General features: G+C 55.6%; 2 protein-coding genes across 4 annotated transcripts in view; one reads left to right on the forward strand and one right to left on the reverse strand.

The window, feature by feature from the left end:
* The window catches only part of PPCS (phosphopantothenoylcysteine synthetase), a 1,013,452-nt gene that overhangs the window by 28,611 nt on the left and 965,870 nt on the right, over nucleotides 1–18,971 (forward strand). Inside the window, exon 1 of one of the 2 annotated variants that reach the window (XM_050800215.1) lies at nucleotides 11,119–11,128. The exons of the other annotated variant lie outside the window; for it this stretch is intronic. The gene's annotated coding sequence lies outside the window, so the exon portion shown is untranslated. Of the gene's footprint in view, nucleotides 1–11,118; nucleotides 11,129–18,971 lie in introns of those variants that run through there. 2 annotated transcript variants of the gene reach the window in all.
* EDN2 (endothelin 2) lies at nucleotides 3,306–9,221 on the reverse strand. Of its 2 annotated transcripts, XM_050800863.1 has the most exons (5): nucleotides 9,076–9,221; nucleotides 8,585–8,741; nucleotides 7,009–7,131; nucleotides 5,615–5,713; nucleotides 3,306–4,034 (listed from the first exon to the last, which is right to left on the reverse strand). In XM_050800863.1, the coding sequence occupies exons 1-5, from the start codon at nucleotides 9,137–9,139 to the stop codon at nucleotides 3,941–3,943; spliced, it is 537 nt and encodes a 178-aa protein (XP_050656820.1). In that variant the 5' UTR covers nucleotides 9,140–9,221; the 3' UTR covers nucleotides 3,306–3,940. The 2 variants fall into 2 exon arrangements, with proteins under 2 accessions (XP_050656820.1, XP_050656832.1); XM_050800875.1 differs by lacking the exon at nucleotides 5,615–5,713.

Below are 18,971 nucleotides of genomic sequence, written 5' to 3' on the forward strand. Positions count from 1 at the left end.
GCTACCTATCACTCAAGTTCAAATTCCTGGCATGGGATGCTATTCCCAGCCTGGCTCCTGCTGATCAGGCCGGCTGTCCCTCCCTGGACTCTCATGCCCTGGCCAGATCTGCCTTACACCATTCCCACCAAGCCCTTTCCCTCATCCCAGCCTGCACAAGCCCTGCCCGTCCTTCAGCCCCCATCCCACCAGCTGGAAGGCCAGCTCACGACATACTCCACCTCTGGCCCTTCACTTTGCTCTTGTCTGTCTCCCTGCTAGGCTGTCAGACCTGAGCAGGCAGCCAGAGAGGTTTCCAGAGGCCTGAAGCCCTCACGGAGGGCATTCTGGGCATGGTAGTATTCTCCTGGAAGGCATTTTCTGAGGCTGTGGTGGGGGTGACAGCGGTGGCGGTCTCTGCTTCCTAGAGCACCTCCATGCCGGATGCTCGGGGCTTGGTCTGGTGCTCAGGCATGCACTGCCCCTACCTGCCTGCCCCTTCCTGCCTGCCCCTTCCAGCCACTCCCAGGACCTCTCCTTTAACTCCCCAAAACAGGCTGGGAATAGCTCCCTTCCTATGAAGACAGGAACCTTCACCTATGCTGTTTCCTCTGCCTGGAACGCTCTTCTCCACCCTCCTCCTTGACTGATTTCCCCAGAGTTGGGCTAGGTCCCCTTCTCCAGGAAGCCACCCTGGGCTCCGCCTCCTCAGGGGCTCCATCTCAGTGTGGACATACCCTATCAGAGAGGTAAGATAGCCTGGAAGTTAAGAGCCTGGGGTTTAAAACCCAGCTAAGCCACATCCTAGCTGTGTGACTTTGAGCAAGTTACTAACTGCTCTGTGCCTCAGTAACCTTTCCTATCAAATGGGAATAGTAATGACAGAATTTGCTACATAAGGTTGCTGAAAGGAACCAAGGAGTTAATACGTGGAAAGCACTTAGTAAGTGCTCCGTGAATGTTTGCTATGATTCTTATCTTCATGTTTAACCACTGTTTTCTTGAATGACTCTCCTCTTGGCCTGTGAGGCAGGAGCTGTGTCTGTCTTGCTCACGAGAGCCCCCCCAGAGGTGATTATTCATAACTGTTGAATTAACGGATGGCCATATTCCAATAGTTTGTCACCGTGATTAGGCAAATGACTTTTCTGAGCTGAAGACCTAGCTGCCCAGACTCTATTTTCAATGAGAGACAGAGAGAGAGAGAGAGAGAGAGAGAGAGAGAATATTCCACAGGGCTCTTTCCTGAGCGAGGGCTGTGGAGAGGCAGCAAAGGCCCCGTCCGTAGCCTCACAGCCCCGGAAACAGGACCTAACTTCTCTCTGCCTCAGCTTCCTCCTGTCCACATAACCCGAATAAATCTGGGTCATCCTGTGCCCCCTTCTGGCCGGTCTCTGCCTAGTGTTCCAGTCAAAAGGAACACAAATTTAACTCAAAAAGCTTGAAAAGAGCCCGTTCTATATTTATGGAAAAGGCAGGAGGAGGGGAGATTTTGTGCCTGAAAACCCAAGCTTCCTGACGCTTAGATGCCTTCCTCCCGGGGTTCGGTTTCACCTGGTGGCTGCTCCTCGTAACTTTTTCTCTGCTTCTTTCCAAACTCTAGCCCACCTTCCCCAACATGGCTGAAGTGCCAGCTACCTGGAGGGTGGGTTAGAAGCAGGGACAGACTTCGGGCATGTGTGACCCCGTGGCCCTGCAAACTTCTTGTCCCATAGAGAGGTATGGCTGGATGAGGGCCAGAACGGGGCCCCCGAAGTGCAGCGCCCCAGCCGGAGGCCCCTGTTTCCCAGGTGTATGGGTCTAAAGGACTGTAGTGCACCCTTACCTGTCCCTGCCTTCTGGGCCTCCTCTACTCCTTTAATCATCTCGGTTGCTCAGTCATCTGGGTCACTGATCTCTGAACCCTGGCCAGGGTCCCCAGGGCCTGTGCCAAGGGTGGTGAATGCTTCTCTCCAACACACCCTCCGCTAGGTTCTCCTCTTGCTGCTGCCAGGCCTCTGTCACAGCTGCGGCCCAAGGGCTGCCTTATCCAGCTGCCTGACCTGGCCATGAGCTGTTGCGTTTGGATTTTTGAGGGGCAGGATCATGTTGAATGGGAGCCTGTGATGCACTCACAGGGAGCGACGCTCCCCTGGCATCAGGCTCAGATGCAACGTGAGAGGTGCGCTCTGGACCTGGGCTGGAGTAAGCAACAAGTGCCTCGGCTGACCCCGTGACACCAGCCTCACCACCGGGATGCACGGAGGATCCCTAAGGACTTACGATGACTTTGCTTCTCTGCCGCTGGTCTCCTCATTCACTCAGCCCTGACCGGCCCTCTGTGGCATTATTTCCAAAGCCCAGCCCTGCCAATGTCCCCCGCTGCGCACAGAGCTTTTGTGGGTCCCTGCAGCCCACAAGGGGAAGTCCAGGGTCTCCCTATATTGCCCAGGCTGGTCTTGAACTTCTGGGGTCAAGTGATCCTCCCGCCTCAGCCTCTTAAAGTGCTGGGATTGCAGTTGTGAGTTGCCACCCCTGGCCTCTTTTGAGTCGTTCTATTTATTTTCCATATTTTTTGAGGCCACAACAGTAGCACCTTTGTCCATAGTCTTCCCTGTCCCACTCATTCCATAATCACCATTGCCAGCCCCACAAGCAGCCTCTGCCTCTTGTCAGGCCTTCGGCTGAGGCTGGTACCATCACTTCTCTGTTTAGTGTCCACAGCAACTCTGCGAGGCGGGGACTATTGCTTCCCATTTTCTAGATGAAAAAAACTGAGGTTCAGAAACTGAAAGAGGTTTGTTCAACATCACACTGCAGTGGTGACTCATGAATTCAATCAGCAAGTATTTATGATGTCCAAAGCCCAAGGTGAGGGGCCAGGCCGGTACCAGGCTGTGGTTCCATCATAGCACCCCTCACTGACCAACGGGGCACCCACAGCCTTGGGATTCACCTGGTCTTCTTCCTTGCTGGACAGTTTTGCTCCGGGCCTTACTGTCAGCCTCTGCTGGGACAGAGCCGCTGGTGTGATGAGTCCCTCCACCCTCGTGTCTTGGCTTCTTCCACACATGCTTCTGGGAAAGGGCTGGCCATTGGTTACTGGCCTGATGGGAACATAGGTCCTGGAATCCTGATGTCACAGCTGCAGGTAGCTGTCGAGGCACATAACAGAAAAAAGCCCAGAGAGGGCAGGCTAGCAGCCAGAGACATCCAGCAAGCGCGGGAGTGGAACCCAGCCACCTGCCCCAGCCCTTTCCTTCTTGTGTCCTTCAACTTCCAAGCGGCCCCTTCTTGAGAGGAGCCTCCAACCCCCTGCCTTGACCAAGACAAAAAACCAGAGTACATTTCCTCATTTATTATAAACACAAGTTCGCAGGTAAATAGAGGGTCTAAAAAATACATTAAAATAAATAATTGGGATTCTCGAAGTTCTTAGAGCAAATAAGTTATATACAGATGGGAGAAGCAGAGCAGGCCCTTCTCACTGGGAGGGTCCCGAGGGAATGAGGGTGCAAGGACTCTGGGGAGGGAAAGCTGGAGAGGACACAGCCAGCCAGGACACCAGCCCCACGGGAGCCGTCCAGCCTCCAGGGCTGGCTGAAGCACGCGTGTTTCCAGCTGCACTGTTGCTCCTGCTTTGTAGCCTAGCAGACAGGACACTCCTCAGGACGCAGCCTCCAGATGAACATACTCCCCATGCAGTTCCTTCCAGCAGAGCTGTGGGCCCGCAGCCAGCGCTGGAGGCTGCTCTGCAGTCTAGAAGCCGAGGGCTTCCCCGGGCAGTGTGAGGACACGGAGCTGCCTTGGAGGAGGCTCCCTCACCAGGGCGAGGAGGCCAGAGCTTGTGCCAATCCTGGTCCCGCTGTCTGGGAGCAAGGCCCTGGTCCAGGAAGCAGGCAGAGAGTCTACAAGCCTTGGCCACTTCTCTCCTCCTGTCTCCCCACGGGCTTCCTTCCCAATGTTCCTCCAGCTCACGGCACTATCTCTTCCTCCACCTGGAGTGTGTGGGCCGCGGCTCCCGCATTGCCTCCTGCTGTCGCTTGGCAAGGAGGCTCTTGACTGTGGAAATGTCCCTGGGAATCAAGAAGGGTCAACTTAGCATCTCAGGAGATATGGACTGTCCAAGAGCTCCCCACGAGAGTAGGGGCAATGGGGCTACAACCCTTGCCCAGATCCTGGGGTCACAGCTGCCCTGGGGTCAGAGAGCGGCCATAGACTGAAAGCAAGGTCCGCACAACCAGCACAGGCCAGCCCAGGCATTGAAGCTTCTCTGCACATGAGGACTTTAACAGAGCTAATGTTCAACATCAAATGCTGCCAGAATGAGTGGACAGCCAAGCACATCCCTGTGGGTCTCCCGTCGTCTGCCTTCCCACTTCTTTCCACACCTTTCCGCACCTTTGCTCCTGCTCTTCCCCCCAGGCTGTGTGTATTCCCCTCACCCAGATGCCACCTGCTAAAATTCTACTCATTCTTCGAGGTCCAGCTCAAGGCAGTCCAGCCCAGAAAACAGGGCACCCCGCTGCCCTTTGAACCTGGGTGGGTGGCCACATCCTGGCTCAAAGAACTCTCATCTGGGAGCCAGGAGGCTGGCTTCAGTTCCCAGCGAAGGAAACTTGGGCAACGATCTCAGCCTCTCTGATCCCCTTTCTTAGCTTGTAAAACAAAAACAGGCCTGAACTACCCAAAGTGAGTATAAGGTTGGCCAAGCCACTAGTGTGTGTGTTTGAAAAGTCTTGTACTCATTTTTTTCATTCTCAGAAAGTTCTTAAGTTTATGTTGGGTCCTGTCCATCCCACCATCCTGCCTTTTCTCCTATTTTTCTGCCACCCCCAAAAGGTGAGAATCCCTGAGGGGCTGAGCTGGGTCCTGGGACCTGGCCAGCTGTGAGGAGCCCTCAGTGGCAGAAGTGGGAATGGCAGACCCCTCCACAGCTCCCACAGGCACAGACCCTCGGCTACACACTTCATGTGCGTCCACTCATCTGACCTCACAGCAACCCCAGGCGGGGATGGATGGCGCAATTTCCCTGTTTCCCCTGTTCAAATCATAGGAACTAGAGGCACGGTGAAGTGGAGGGGCAAACCCAAGGTCACAAAGCTTGTTCCAGGCTGGGCTGGTGTTCAGATCAAGCAGTCCCTGCCCCAGAGGCTGCCCCTACAGCCACTCTGCTGCCCGGCAGGTGCAAGTGTCTGTTCTTGAGTTGGTTTGGTTGAACAAGCATTCATGGGCACCTCCTAGGGGCCAGGTCTGAGTCACATTGAGGCACCAGGGAGGACATGCAATCTGGGCAGCAGAGAGGGAGCAGGCTGGGCAGGTGGCCCCTCTGGACCCCAGCATGTGTGAGATGCTCCATTCTGCACAGCCTGAACCAACAACTGTGGTCCTTCCCAGTCATGAGCCTTCAAACCCTCTTCAAAGTCCACTTCCAGACCTAGCGGTAACGAAGAGCACAATGGGTAAGAGCACAGACTCTGGGGTCAGCCAGATGCCGCTGACTGCTGTGTGACTTTGGGCAAGCGACTTTCCCTCTCTGAGCCTCAGTTCTCTTTGCTCCCCAGTGAGGACCCAGGCCTGCCTCGCATAGAAAATATAGGACATGTGCAAGGCATACAGGAGGTGATCAATCTGTGCATGTGTCCCACACCCTCACCTCAGCCTTTGGAGAAGCTCTCCTCTAGTGGCCCCTGTCTTGCCAGTCTGGAACACGTCTGCTGGGGACTTCCGGCTTGGGACTGCCCGGGCTTCAGTCCTGCATGAATAGCATTAGGGCCCAAGTGAGGGACTGCCCAGAGCCCTGAAGCGACCTGGCTGCAGGCCCAGCCCAGCCCCCACCCCATCCCCATCCCCATCCCCATCCCCATCCCCACCGGCCTGCAGGAGCAGATCCATTTCCATCCCTGTGCACCTGGCATCTTTCCTTTCCCAGGTGGGGTGTGGACCGAGGAAAACTGAGCTACCACGAATGTGCTCTTAGCCCCAAAAAGAGGCAGCTTTTTTTGCCTTCCCAGAATCTGGCCACCTGTAGCCGCAGGGGAAACTGAGGCAGGGTGGAGCCTCAGCTGGAGCCCCAGAGGAGGAGTTTCTTGTAAACCATCATGGGAACTGGAGCTTGGGACTTTTTTTTTTTTTTTTTTTTTGAGACTGAATTTCACTCTTGTTGCCCAGGCTGGAGTGCAATGGCGCGATCTCGGCTCACTGCAACCTCCGTCTCCCGGGTTCAGCCAATTCTCCTGCCTCAGCCTCCCAAGTAGTTGGCATTACAGGCACCCACCACCATGCCCAGCAGTTTTTTTGTATTTTTAGTAGAGATGGGGTTTCACCATGTTGTCCAGGCTGGTCTCGAACTCCTCAGCTCAGGTGATCCACCCGCCTCGGCCTCCCAAAGTGCTGGGATTACAGGTCTGAGCCACCACGCCTGGCCAGAAGCTTGGGACCTTGAAGCCAGTTTGGTTTTCCCAAATTCTCCATGTGGATGAGGGAAGGAACAAAGCCTCACACCACTTTACAGATGGGAAAACTAAGGCTCAGGTAAGATAGGAGACATGGCAAAGGCTCCCCAGCAACTCTGGGGCTACCCTGGGATGGTGACATGGCTTCCCAACTCCAGATGTCATTTCTTCCCTGAGCAAGTTGCAAAGTCCCCTGAACCTCAGGTCGGAATCCAAAGCCCAGTAGGACTTGATCAGACAGACCCAGGCCCAAGGCCCGGCCCTCCTTCTGACAAGCTGTGCAGCCTGACATGTCCTGCCCCCTCTCTGGGCCTGAGTTGCCTCAGTCGTCACTGGCAGACTCTCTCCTGCCCAGGAGTGAGGACATGAGTGTTCCCAGAAGCCCCCAGAGCTGGGCATCGGGAGGCCCCCAGGGGTGACTGGTTCTTGCAGGAAGGGATAGTGCCATGGACCCAAGCAGCCTGTGGGCCCCTGGGTCGCTGCTCACCCCCAACTTGCCACTTCGCTCCTCTGCTAGTCTCCCAGACACCTGCTTCCCAGGGCATGCCTGGGCTTGCAGCTACCCTAAGCCCCTGCAGGCTGGGTGCCCACCTACCAGGGCCTTCGAAGGCAGAAGGTGGCACAGGAGGGGTCCCTGGCGCTGGAGCACTGACAGCGCCTTGGCAGGGAGCGGCGCCGGCGTCTTGGCGGGTTTCCCAGGCCGTAAGGAGCTGTCTGTCTGTGGGCGGGCAGCCAGCAAGGTAGTGGTGTGGGGAGGAGAGAGAGAGAGAGAGAGAGAGAGAGAGAGAGGATTAAATAAACCACAACCACTGGCAAGCAGGGACTGTCCACACTGCCCACTGGGACAGCCACCTATGCCAGCAGGTGCCAGTGAAAGGTGACCAGCCCCTGACCTCAAGAAGTCATACCACTGAAGTCACAGGCTCCTCCACAAGGGTCCTGGTAGCCCTTGGCAGGACCCTTCCCTTCTCTGGGCCTGGCTTGGCTCAGTCAGAACTCCCAGCATTGGGGGAAGGAAATCTACCTTGGGGTGATTCTACCCCAAGTTGGGAATTGGGAACCTCCTAGTGTCCCCTCTCAGTCTGGCTGGTCCCCCTGTTCTCAAAGAAGGCTCTCAGCGAGCTCTAGAGGAAGGGCGGCCACTCCATCTCCCAGAAGTAAACACGGGCTCGTAGCTACGCTGCCCCCACCTGGTCCCCACTTGCCTAGAGGGGTAACAAATGCGCCTTAGAGGCTTGACTTGAAAGTGGGGTGTGTGCGTGTGTGCCTGTTCAGATGGGATTGATTTCAGATTCAGAGTCTGATCAAGTGGGCCAGGGGAAGGGCAGGGGCCGTGGCTGGCTGGACCAGCACTTTCGAGTGACAGAGCTAATTTTAGACGGTGTGGCTGGAGTCCTAGTGACTCCAGGTAGACGCAACACGCAGGGACTGGCAGGGTTCCCGCCCTAAGCAAGTGTTTGGATGCGGATTAGCTTCACACACGCTTACGTGCAGGGCTTCTCTTGCCTTTTGCAATTTGGGGAAGGGAAAAAAATCACAAACACACACAGAAACTTCAACTGAAGGTATGCAGTGGCCTGGAGGCAGTGAGGGTGCAGGCGGAACAGACAGCACTGGGCTCCCACCCGGGTGTAGCCAGTAGCACAGGGCAGGTTCTCATCTGTCGTTTGAGGGAATATCCTGCCTTATGGGGAGGATGGGGGGCTCCTGAGATGATAATGCACGTGCAGGGCTTGGCAAAGAGCCTGGCATAGTCAAGGCACGGGTGCTGTCACTAATCGTATTATTCTTGGAAGAGCATGCAGAGGCAGCATGGCAGAGACTGTGAGCTCCGGCATTCCCTGACCGAGGATGGTGCCTACCCTTACGATTACCTGTGTGATCTTGGGGAAGGCGCTTAAGCTCTCTGAGCCTCAGTACTTGAATCTGGAAAATGGGGCCAACACTTGCTTACCAGGCTGTCTTAAGAATTCTCAGGAGATAGCCCTCTTTATGGCTCAGGTTGTCCTCACTCAGGAATTGAAACAATTAACTACTGGTATTAGCCAACGCCCCCACCTGGAGGCCCAGGGAGAGCTGGACTGTGTCAAGCTTCCCTAGCATGCCAGTAGTTCCCACCCTGACACCCTGCCCCAGAGCTCCCCCTGCCCCCCATCCCCACGGATACTCACTCAGGAGTGTTCACCCAGATGATGTCCAAGTGGCAGAAGTAGACGCACTCCTTGTCGAGCCAGGAGCTGCAGGAGCAACGGCGAAGCCGCAGGTGGGTGCCTTGGGCATGAGGTAAGGATGCTGGCTGCTCCAGGGTGGCAGCAGCCTGGCCCTTCCCTGCATGCACAGGAGGGAGAGAGAGGCGGAGAGGTGGGTTGGGGTGCCTGGCACATCCCGGAGTGGGGGACCCACCGGGCCCCTCCTCTTGCATAATCGAGGGAGTTGGCACTCTTGCTGCTCAACAGCTCCAGGCCAGCCGAGGGAAGTCCCAGCAGCCCGTGGGGAGCCTGGGTGCCTCTGCATTTGCAGAACCGTCCCCCTGTGACCACTGCCGCCAGGCTCCCGCCCCTGTCTGCCCCCAGCTGGCTTGGGAGGCACTGCAGCCCCAGGGGGAGACACAGGTAGACAGACCCAGGAGCTGTAGGCAGCAGGTGAGGCCAGGGCAGCTCACCTTCATGCAGGGCCACGAGCAGGGCTAGCGCAACAGAGCACCAGGTGGTGGGCATGGAGACCATAGCAGCGGCGGAGCGGGCGGGCTGGCCTGGAGCAGGGAGCGCCTGTTGCCAGCGTCCTGCTGTTAAGCTGAGCAGATAGCTCATTGCCTCGGTGCCCTGGCTGCCTCTTATACCAGGCGTTGTGCCCCACCCCTTCTGGTCCAGCCCTGCCCCGCTGCACCGGTGGGCTGGGAGCCAGGGACACCGCCTCCTCCCCGGGCGCCCGGCCCGACCCAGCCTCTGCAGTGAAGGGGGGAGGGAGATGGAAGGCCCGCTCCTCCCTCTGTGCCTGGAGCACCTCTGGGAGTCCTGAGGATCCCCGGCAGTCCCCAGGGGGCCCCTCGCAGTCCAGCTGGACTTCCTCAAGTCACCCCCAGCTGCCCCGAGCCCCCTCCCTCACTCTCTCGGCGGCTGCTCCACAGGTCTTGCCCGGGGCTGTGAGTGTGGAGGAGGAGGTTCCATGAGCAAAACCCTTCTCCTCGGAGGAGACTCTGCCATCTATCCTGCCTGCCCTCTGCCAACCAGGCTGAGGATGCCCCTCTGTTGTGCGGGATGTGAAAGGCCCACGCAAGGCTGTTTGGCCTTGGGCGAGTCAGAGCCCTCTCTGGGCCTGCCTCCCTCAGTGAAGGACACAGCTCATGCCTGACTTCTGACCAGCCTGGAACTGCTTCATCCCCACCTCACCCAGGAAATGCCCCCCTCAACCTCTGCCCTATCACCCCAGGGCCTGGGGCAGGAGTTCTAGTCCCTTCCAGAAGCTGTTCAGCTATGCGGCCATGGCCAAGGGCATCCTTCCTGGGCCTGTTTCCTTGTTTGCAAACAAGGCCAAAACAAGAAGATACTTCACCTGCTTGGCTTACAGGCTCCTTTGAGACTAAGAAGGTGGTTTCAAACCCCTTTCCTGAAAGATGCTCCTGAGGACACACACACAAAGCGCCCCTTGAACAGTCTCCTGTCCCGGCCATGACAGGATGTCTCGGCTCCCACTGGTGGCTACTGTCTGCAAAAGAAGTAAGGCAGGGGACCTCTCTGGGGGCTGGCATTCCGCTCCCGCCCCTCTGCTGGCCCAGAAGCCTTGCTGAGGAGGGGAGAGTAGGAATGAACCACAGCTGTGCTGAGCAGCTCGGGGACCTGGCAGGCACCCTCTGTTACTGCCCCGGCCTGGCTCAGAGTCCACTTCCTGCCGGAGTCTTCTCAGGGACCCTGTCTCCAGGCACAGCAGGAAAGGCCCTCTCATTTCTCGGAATTCCCAGGGCTTGTGTCTCTCATGCCGGCCTGACTCATATCATTGCACTTATCTCCCCTGTAATCTCAAGGTCCGGAGCCCCAGAGGAGGCAGGGCCTGACACCTACCCTGCACACAGTAGGGGCCTTGCGAGGGCTTCCTGAGGGCAGGGGGGTGAAGAGACACACACCTGGCTTTCCACTTACAGAACCCAGGATGCCCAATGCTCAGGTCCTGTATTCAGCAGCTCCTTTGTCATTAGACATTTACGAAGGGGACAATAGGTGACCACCAGGAACAGGCAAGTTTGCATCTTCCTAGGGTGTGCCCAGAGCAAGCGTGCAGCTGTGAAATCCTGGAGAAACTGGCAGAACTGATGGAGAGTGACAGCAGGGTCTTCCTTCCCTGAGGCTGGGCTGGCTACTGTGAAAAAAAGAACAAATGTTTCCTGAGCACCTACTACGTGCTTGGAGCACTATCGACTCTTCCTCACCACAACCCCAGGAGGCAGCTATTATTACAGGGGAGTCAGCTGGGGACTGCCCACAAGGAGGCTCAGAGAGCAGCAGGGCCTGGCCAAGGCCACCCAGTGGGCAGGTGGCTTGGTCTCTCAAGCAAAGCACAAGGGACTCCCCGTGAGGTGCTCGCTGCCCTCCCACGTCGTGCCTCTCGAAGAATTTAGAAGAATATTTCTGGAATGAGGTGAGCAATCCTCACAATCATTTCCATCAGCCTCTGAGAGAATATGAATACGGAATTAAGCAGGGTCGGGGGCTGGTTGGGGGTGGATAGAGAATTCAAACCGCTGGACCGTGAAGAGAAGAAAGAAGGAAAAGCAGGTCAGCGGGGAGACGGAGGGGGCCAGGGTGGGCAGGAAAACAAACAGGGAGGCAGATAAAGACAGGCAGAGAGAAGGGGAGAATGAGGAAGCAGTGCATAGCCAGAAAGAAAGAACTCGGATTTGAGAAAGTAAAAGAGGGAAACCATAGGGAGAAGAGGGAAGGTTCTAAGGCGTCTAATCTTTACACAAATGCAAAATGCCTGTTCAAGACAATAGGGAACCAGAGGCTCCCAGCCGGGGAAACATAATAGAAGCATTAAATGAACCCAGAGACAGGATCCCTCCCGGGTGTGAAAGAAGGGTGACGACAAGGCAGGGGCCGCTGCCCGAGCCCTGCAGGGTCAGCACAGCGAGCTGTGAGATGGGCCCGGCTCCGGTTTCTCTCCTTCTCTGCCCTCGGCTTGAGCTGGACAACAGGGCTCCTGTGAAATGGAGAGGACTGGCCCAGGAACCTGAGCAAGCCTGGATCTTAGGGGATGAAACCATTTCTGGAACAGCGCTACCTCACTGACAAGAGTTAGTTTCCAGGTAGGGAAAATTAAGCTGAGTTAATAATAGTCAACTCCAGCTCCCCGGGTCGCTTAGCCTGGGCCTCTGTTCCTCGCCTCTGCCTCTGGTGGCTGGTCGGACTGTCTCACCCTGCCACCTATAACTGTCCTGGCTTCACTGTCCCTGTCCTTTCTAGGTGGCCTGGCTTCATGGCCCCCTGGCCCCACTGCTCTGGCCCTGGCACCTGCCTGAGTTTGTTAAGGCTGCAGGGGGAAGGGTAGGGAGCCACTGAAGGTCACCCTCTCAGAATTTGAAAAGAATTGCTTTACTCACTAAGCGATTTGTTTCCCTTATGCTTGCAGCAGCCCAATCCGAGAAACAGGGATGTGTGGGGAGGGAGGGCTGGCAGAAGAGAGCAGTTGAGTGTATTTCTGAGTAAGGCACTGGACTAGAAACTGCCCCCTAGAAATCCCCCTGTCTCCACTCCCATTTGGTAGATGAGATAACTAAGGTGCAAGAGGAGGAGCAATTTGCTCAAGACACTGATGGGGCTGGGCATGTTCTCTTGGTTCTTAACGTGCCTCACCCTTTCCTGTACACCCGTGAAGCTCTCCCAGGGGTTCAAACTGAGCCCAGGATCCTAGGTCCCTTGGAGAAAGGCTGTCAGGAGGGACCCCACTGGCAGGAAGGCTGGGGCACTGGGATGAGGTTAGACTGTCTCTCTGTGCACCCCAAAGCTCCCTCTATAGTCCCAGCTCTAAGAGCAAATATGGTCCTGTCAAGCAGCTGTCCAGCAGCTGTGGACACTGAGCTGAACGGAGGTTGCATGGGAGTGAAGTCTAAGTGTCCTGGTGATGTCTGATACAACAGGGCTGGGCTGCAGCAGGTGCCTGGGATTGGGATTGAGGCCCTGTACCAGGAAGCTTTGTGTCAGCTCTGCTTTTCATGCTATGTGGCCTAGGGCTCCTCTCCCTGGCCTCAGGTGTCCTGCCTTCCCATTGATGGTGAGAGGTGCTTTCATCTCTGACTGCCTGTGATATTCAGGATCAAGCTGACCTGAGTTTAGAGCTCCCCAGATGGAGGCCGGCAGACTCCAGCAGCATGGCTCTTGCAGCTTGAGGCCTTCTGCTCTTTCACCTCTGCAAAACCAGTCATTTCCCCATTGACACTTGGCCTCATGGGGTTTTGGGAAGTTCTGTTTGCAGACCCAGTGGAAGGGACACGGTGTCTTTGCTGCAGGCACACACCATGCAGACGGCCTAGCAGTGCAAGCAGCTGGGAAGAGGGGCTGGCTGGGGGAGATGACAGGAGCTTGCAGGGGCTGGGAGTTGGGGAGGGTTTGGCCCTGGAGCCAGCCTGGGCTGGGGTTTAGGGACTTAGGAGACTCAAACATTCCCATCACCACTTGTCCCAGATGCTGTGGGTTGGGCTGCCCCTACTCAGGCCTGGGGCCACTCAGCCTCAGGGCCTCTTTCTGGTGGGTGGTCTGGGCCTCCTGCCATCAGCCACAGCTCACCCTGAGCCAGCAGGACCAGTCACCACCCACACCACTGTCCTCAAACTGGGTCTTTGCAAGGGCAGCCTCAACCTGCGGGGCCGGCTCCCTTGGTCTCCATGGCTTACCTTGGAGGACACCCTTGGTCCTCCTCCCTCCGTCTCAGCCCATTTGGAAAGATTTATGTCTCCCACATAAACCGTGCTTTTAAAAGAATAATTAATGTGCCCTGTTTGTTATCAAACTAAGGGTAATCAGAGCAGGGTCAGCCAGGCCTATGGAACTGCTAGAATTTCAGCTGAAAGCAGACATGGTTCAATCAAGGCACCCTTGTTAAGAGGCCATGTAAGTCCTCCTGGACTTTTTGAAATGAGGAAACCAACTCAGGGCTCAGCATCTAGGATGAGTTACTTCTAACGGGCTAAGGGCCAGATTCCCCACTTAGCCTTTTAGGAATAGAGGGTAAATAAGCATTTATTGAGTGCTTAATATATTCTGAGCCCTGCGTTAAGTGATCTACATATATTAGCTTCGTGAACTGTCACAACATATCTCTGGGGTAGTTACTGTAATGAGTCCCTATGTTATAAATGAAGAAACGAGACTCAGAGAGGGCGACTTGCCCCATGTCAGACAGCTAGAAAGTGGCAGAGCCAAGGTTAGAAAGCAAGTCAGTGTAGCCCCAAAGCCTGGCCCTGAGCCTATGTGTCCCCAGTGTGCTTTCCTGACACCCCAACCCCTGGGGAGCCCCCCCAACCTCACAGTAACTCTTTTCTAGGGCACACTTCCCTGCTCTCAGCAGGCAGAGAGCCCTAGGCAAGAACTTTTCCCCTTATGCTTATCTGCTATGGGACCAACAGCCTATACCATGTCTATCCAATGATCCTGCCATCTATACACCTACCCACCTACCTATCCATCCATCCATCCATCCATCCATCCATCCATCCATCCGCCTTTCCTCCCATCCACCTTCTTTCTATCCATTGATCCATCTATCCATCCATCCATTCATTCATCCATCCATCCGTATACTCACTCATCCATCCATCTTTCCTCCCATTCACCTTCTTTCTATCCATTAATCCATTGATCCATCCGTCTACCCATCCATCCATCAACCTTTCCTCTCATCCACCTTCTTTCTATCCATTGATCCATCCATTCATCCATCTATTCATCCGTCTACCTACCCATCTATCCACCTTTCCTCCCATCCGCTTTCTTTCTCTCCATCAGTCTACTTATCATCAAACCTTTTATCCATTCTTCCATTAGCATATCTACTCAACCAGCCTCCCATGCACCCATCCTCCTTCATAAGAAACAAGATTGGAGAGATTAGGAGGGTCAAGGCTTGAAGAGCTTTGAATGGCATATTACACTTGTCCTGGAAATATTATTTGGTTGCTTTCTAGAGGGGGGTGTGTCTCCCCACTGATATGATGAGCTAATTGAAACATGGTCTTCTCTGGAATCCCCACCTCAGAGCCTAGTACGGGTCTGGGCCCATGATCTGTGCCAAACACTGGTGTGAAATGAAATGCAACAAGATGGCTTCATCTCATCAGACAAAGCTTTGCATAGACACCCCTTCTAAAGAGGTCTAGGCCCCTTTTCTCATCTGATGCCATTCTTCAAAATGCTCTAACGACGAAGGCTTGAGATTATCTTTAAGGAAAAAGTCAGAGATGAAAGGGCCCTTGGTCTACACCCAGATGATGAAGCTGGGGTCTAGGGAGGACCCTGCCAGAGGTCTCCCTGCTAGGCCTGGATCCTGGAGACCCAGGATGTCTGCATGCTTTTCTCTCTGAGGCCTAGGCCCCTATGCTTGGAGGGGCTGGAACCCCAGCCTTCTCCTCTATCCCACCATCACCACCAGCCAAGACATGTAGCTGGTATTTTTTCAGAGTCACACCCACTGTGTTGCTTAGAACTGATGTTTTCCAAGGCGCACCCAGGGCCCCACCAGGAGGCCGCCTTTCCTGGGAAGGGGTGAGCCACGAGGAGGCTGGGCCATGCAGGAGTACAGTACTTCATTCTAGAATTAAGTGTCAGCTAAAAATAAGTGCCTGGTGCCTGTATCATCAGGATAACTTGGTGCCCATGAGGCAGGCAAAGCCAGGGTTCCCACTGTGATTTTAGGCCAGCATTCCTAGGCAGGGGTGTGCCTGGGGCACCTCCTTGCCTGAAGGCCTTGGCCTTCCTGCCCAACTACTGGGAATCCTGAGCCATGAATGACCCAGATGGGCACAGCTGGGCCCTGGTGGGCAGAAAGGTGGTCAGGAGCTGAAGCCACTGTTCAGGGGAAGCTCAGGGTATGGGGGTGAGTCAGAGGCAAGCCCACCCCTGGCACCTCTGAGGGTTGGCAGATCCGGGTTCCAGCTTCAAAGCCCTGTGACTCAGGCTTGAATTCCCCCTCACCCACTATCCCATTATGGACAAATGCCTGAGACTGTGTCAGCCCAGGGGTAGTTTGGGCAGGGGTTGACCCGTCTGGGGGCCGGTTCTGTGGCTCGCTAACCATGTCACTAAGGGCACACCATGGTTTAATCTTTCTGAGTGTCAGAGGCCACATTTGTCAAGAGCATCTAAGAAGAAAAATCCCACCGGGCAGCTGCTGGGAGTGCTTCGTGGTGGAGCCAGTGTGAGAGCTGGCCTCTGCCTGGCTCAGGAGGGCACTGCCCACCCGCTTCTGCCTGCCTTCCCCACTCGCCCTGGGATGCAGAGTGCTTGTGGGTCTTGTAGTGTGGACAAAGTCCTGGAAAGAAGTGGTGTGTGTGTGTGTGTGTGTGTGTGTGTAGGGTGTTATTCGAATGTGCCATCTTCATGCCAGGGAAGAGATCCCTATGACAGGTCCCTTCTCTGCTCTGGGTCACCAAATCCCTCCAAGGCAAGTGGCCACCCTGCTGACTTGCTCTGCCCACCCATGTTTGCTTTGGCACACCATGTAGCGCCACACCAGACGAGAAGTGTGCTGAGATTTGAGAGGCTTCCAGGCAAAGCTGCCTTCCTGCAAAAACCAGGCTTCAGCTTGAAATCTGTGGTCTGGTCCCAGCCTGGCACCAGGGTGAAGTGTCTCACCAAGTCAAAATGCCCACCCTGGCATTGGACCTGCCTGGGTGCTGACCCTCAGCTGTCTTTCCTGCCTCATCCCACTAAGGCTGATCTGGGTATCCAAGGCTTTAGTCCACCAGACCCCAGGGTGGGCGACACTCTGAATGCATAGCAGACTTCCTCACCTTATGTCTCTGGGCAAGCTGGGGCCTCCCGTCATTTTTACATTCCTACTTACTTGGTTTACTCTGCCCATTCTTCCAGGCCCATCTCAAATCTTACCTCTCCCAGGAAGCATTCCCAACTCTGTCCAAGCGTCTTCAGTGGACACATGAGCTCTGAGACTCCCAGAAGGCCTTCTTGAGCCTGGGAAGTGAGGGCATCCTGGGTCCAGGCAGGCAGCTCCCAGGCTGGGAAGAGGGGGACATGGAGTTGCAGGCTTGGGCTTGGCTTCTAGCTGGGTGGCTGCTGGCAAGCCCCTTCTCCTGTCTGAGCATCAGCTTTGTCCTCCATTAAGTGACGTGGCCCTGCTGGTGACTTGGAGACTAAAGCTTGAAGTCAGCGACAGCCCAGAAAGACTTCTTTAGAGCCTTTGCACCCACCTGGTAAGTTTAGTGCTCGGCCTGCAGAGGGCACTGCAGAGCGACAGAACCCCAGGAGCCCTTCCCTGATGCTACTCCATCCGCAACAGGAGAGCCGGGCCATCTGCTCGCCACCTCCCCATCATCCACTGAAACGAACCTGGCCTACTATGTGCTATCTTAAGAATCTATGTGAATCATAAGAATTCATCACAGTTATTGTTTACTGAACCTTCCCATGTGCCAACACTCACAAAACCCACTATATTATATATCACCACAATTAATCATCCCAGTGGGAAGGCACTTAGTATTATTACCATTTTATAGATGAGGAGCCTGAGGAAGTGAGGAGACTCAGGAGTTGAAATGACTTGCTCAAGGTCATTTGAATCTAGATCTGCCTGCTACATGGCCTGCGTTCTTAGCCACTATCCTAGCACATATGATCCCAGAGAGAATTTTCATGGGATGCAGCTTATTATTACCTTTAGTTTCCAGATGGGTAAACTGAGGTATCTTGTCCATCTGGCAAGAAAGGAGCTGGGATCTGAACCTAGGTCAGCCTGAGCTCTTGGCCTGAGCACGCAACCTCAGTTTGGATTTTCTTGTCAGAACAAAAAAGTCCCCCAAAACAGGTCCTGGGGATCGACCTCAGGACCTGAGTCTGGGGGCAGCAGGAGTTCCTCCATCCCTCAGCCCAGTCCCAGCCTTTAGGAGCAGGATCTCTGGGAGCTTGCCAGGAGGAGCCGGCCGTTAATGCAGTGTGCTGGGTGGTGAGGTGAGCAGTGACTCAGGGTGGGAGGCCCTGAGTGGGTGGGCACACAGTGGAGACAGTACTGGCCTGGTCACACCAATCCTAGGGTTCCCTGGGAGGAGGAGGTTTGGGTGAGGCAGGGCTGAGTCACGGCAGTGAGGTCAGACAGGGAGCTGGGGTGGCCTGATGATCTCACACCTTCATCTGGGCCTATCAAGGGTCCGTGGGCCCAGGCGGGCCTGGTGGACCCAATCTGGCAAGACAGGCACACCCTCTCCTTGGTTATCCATAGCCAGGGGGTATCTGTGAGACCGGAGCGTCCCCCTTTAGGCTTTCTAAGGCCTCTGTTGCTGGAGACCCCAAACCCTGCCAGATTGGGGAGGCAGCTGGTATAGGAGGCAGCGTGGGGAAAAAGGGACAGAATCTCACTCTGCCCCTTAGGATGTGTGCCCTGGGCAGCAATCACAGCTCCTTGAGCTTTGGCTTCATGTGAGCATCTCAGAAGCTGATGGTCTTGTCCGAGCCCTGACACATAGCTGGAGCTTAGGAGAGGCAGGCGGAGGAGGGGATGGCCATCACCAGCCAGGAGCCCACCAGAGAATGGGGGCTGTAGCAGACTGGCCTTGACCACCCTAGCTCAGTGCCACACCCCAGTGTCCTGGCCACTGACTGTGTGGCCTTGAGTGAGAGCCTTCTGATCACCAGGCCTCAGTTTCCCAATGTATCAAATAAAAACAATAGCCTCAGATTCTCAATAGGAGATAGGGGACGATGTTGCAGGGTTCCTGAGAGCTCCCACCAACCCTGTGGGCCAGATATGGTGGGGCGGGGTGTAGGGGGGGTGCGAAGAGAGCCAGAGCCATTCCTCTGGGGCTCAGAAGCAGTGGGTGAGCCCCTGCCATGCCACTTGGAAGTTATGCCTAGGAGCCTTGGGAGTCAACCGCTTGCCCCCCACCCAGCACTCCCCAAGGCTGATCCAGAGAGGCTGAGGGTGTCCAAGGTCACACAACAGCCAGCTGATGTCCACCACCTAAGGGGAGGGGGCCTTTATCTCCCCAGATAAGAGGCCCTGAATGGGCTGGGAAGGCCTGGTGGCCTCAGATTTGGATGGAACCTGGGGGTGGGGAGGAGAGGGCCAGAGCCTGGCTGACCCAGGCTAACCATAAAGCAACTGCTTCTCCTGGTACCTCCTCAGCCTGAGTCAGCCAGGAGCTGCGGATGCTTCTGAGTTCATCGCCTGCCACCCGGCCTTGGAACCCAGGCCTCAGGCACAAGGGAGGTCTGTAATAACGACCCAGCGAGAACGACAGCTGTGTGGGGAGCTGTGCCCACATGCCAAGCACTCTTCCTGCCTTCATTTATCTGGTCCTACAAACAGCCCTAGGAAGAGGGCAGGGCAGAGCCTGGG

The sequence above is a fragment of the Macaca thibetana genome, chromosome 1 (genome assembly GCF_024542745.1).
Source record: "Macaca thibetana thibetana isolate TM-01 chromosome 1, ASM2454274v1, whole genome shotgun sequence".
NCBI lineage: Eukaryota > Metazoa > Chordata > Mammalia > Primates > Cercopithecidae > Macaca > Macaca thibetana.

Bases quoted from the DNA above. Each gene is read 5' to 3' on its own strand.
- EDN2 (XM_050800863.1), bottom strand. From the start codon at position 9,139: ATGGTCTCCATGCCCACCACCTGGTGCTCTGTTGCGCTAGCCCTGCTC. The intron at 8,742-9,075 runs GTGAGCTGCCCT...CTGTGCATGCAG, and splicing joins GCTCGTGGCCCTGCATGAAG to GGAAGGGCCAGGCTGCTGCC. The intron at 5,714-7,008 runs GTAGGTGGGCAC...CTATTCATGCAG, and splicing joins TTCTGCCTTCGAAGGCCCTG to GACTGAAGCCCGGGCAGTCC.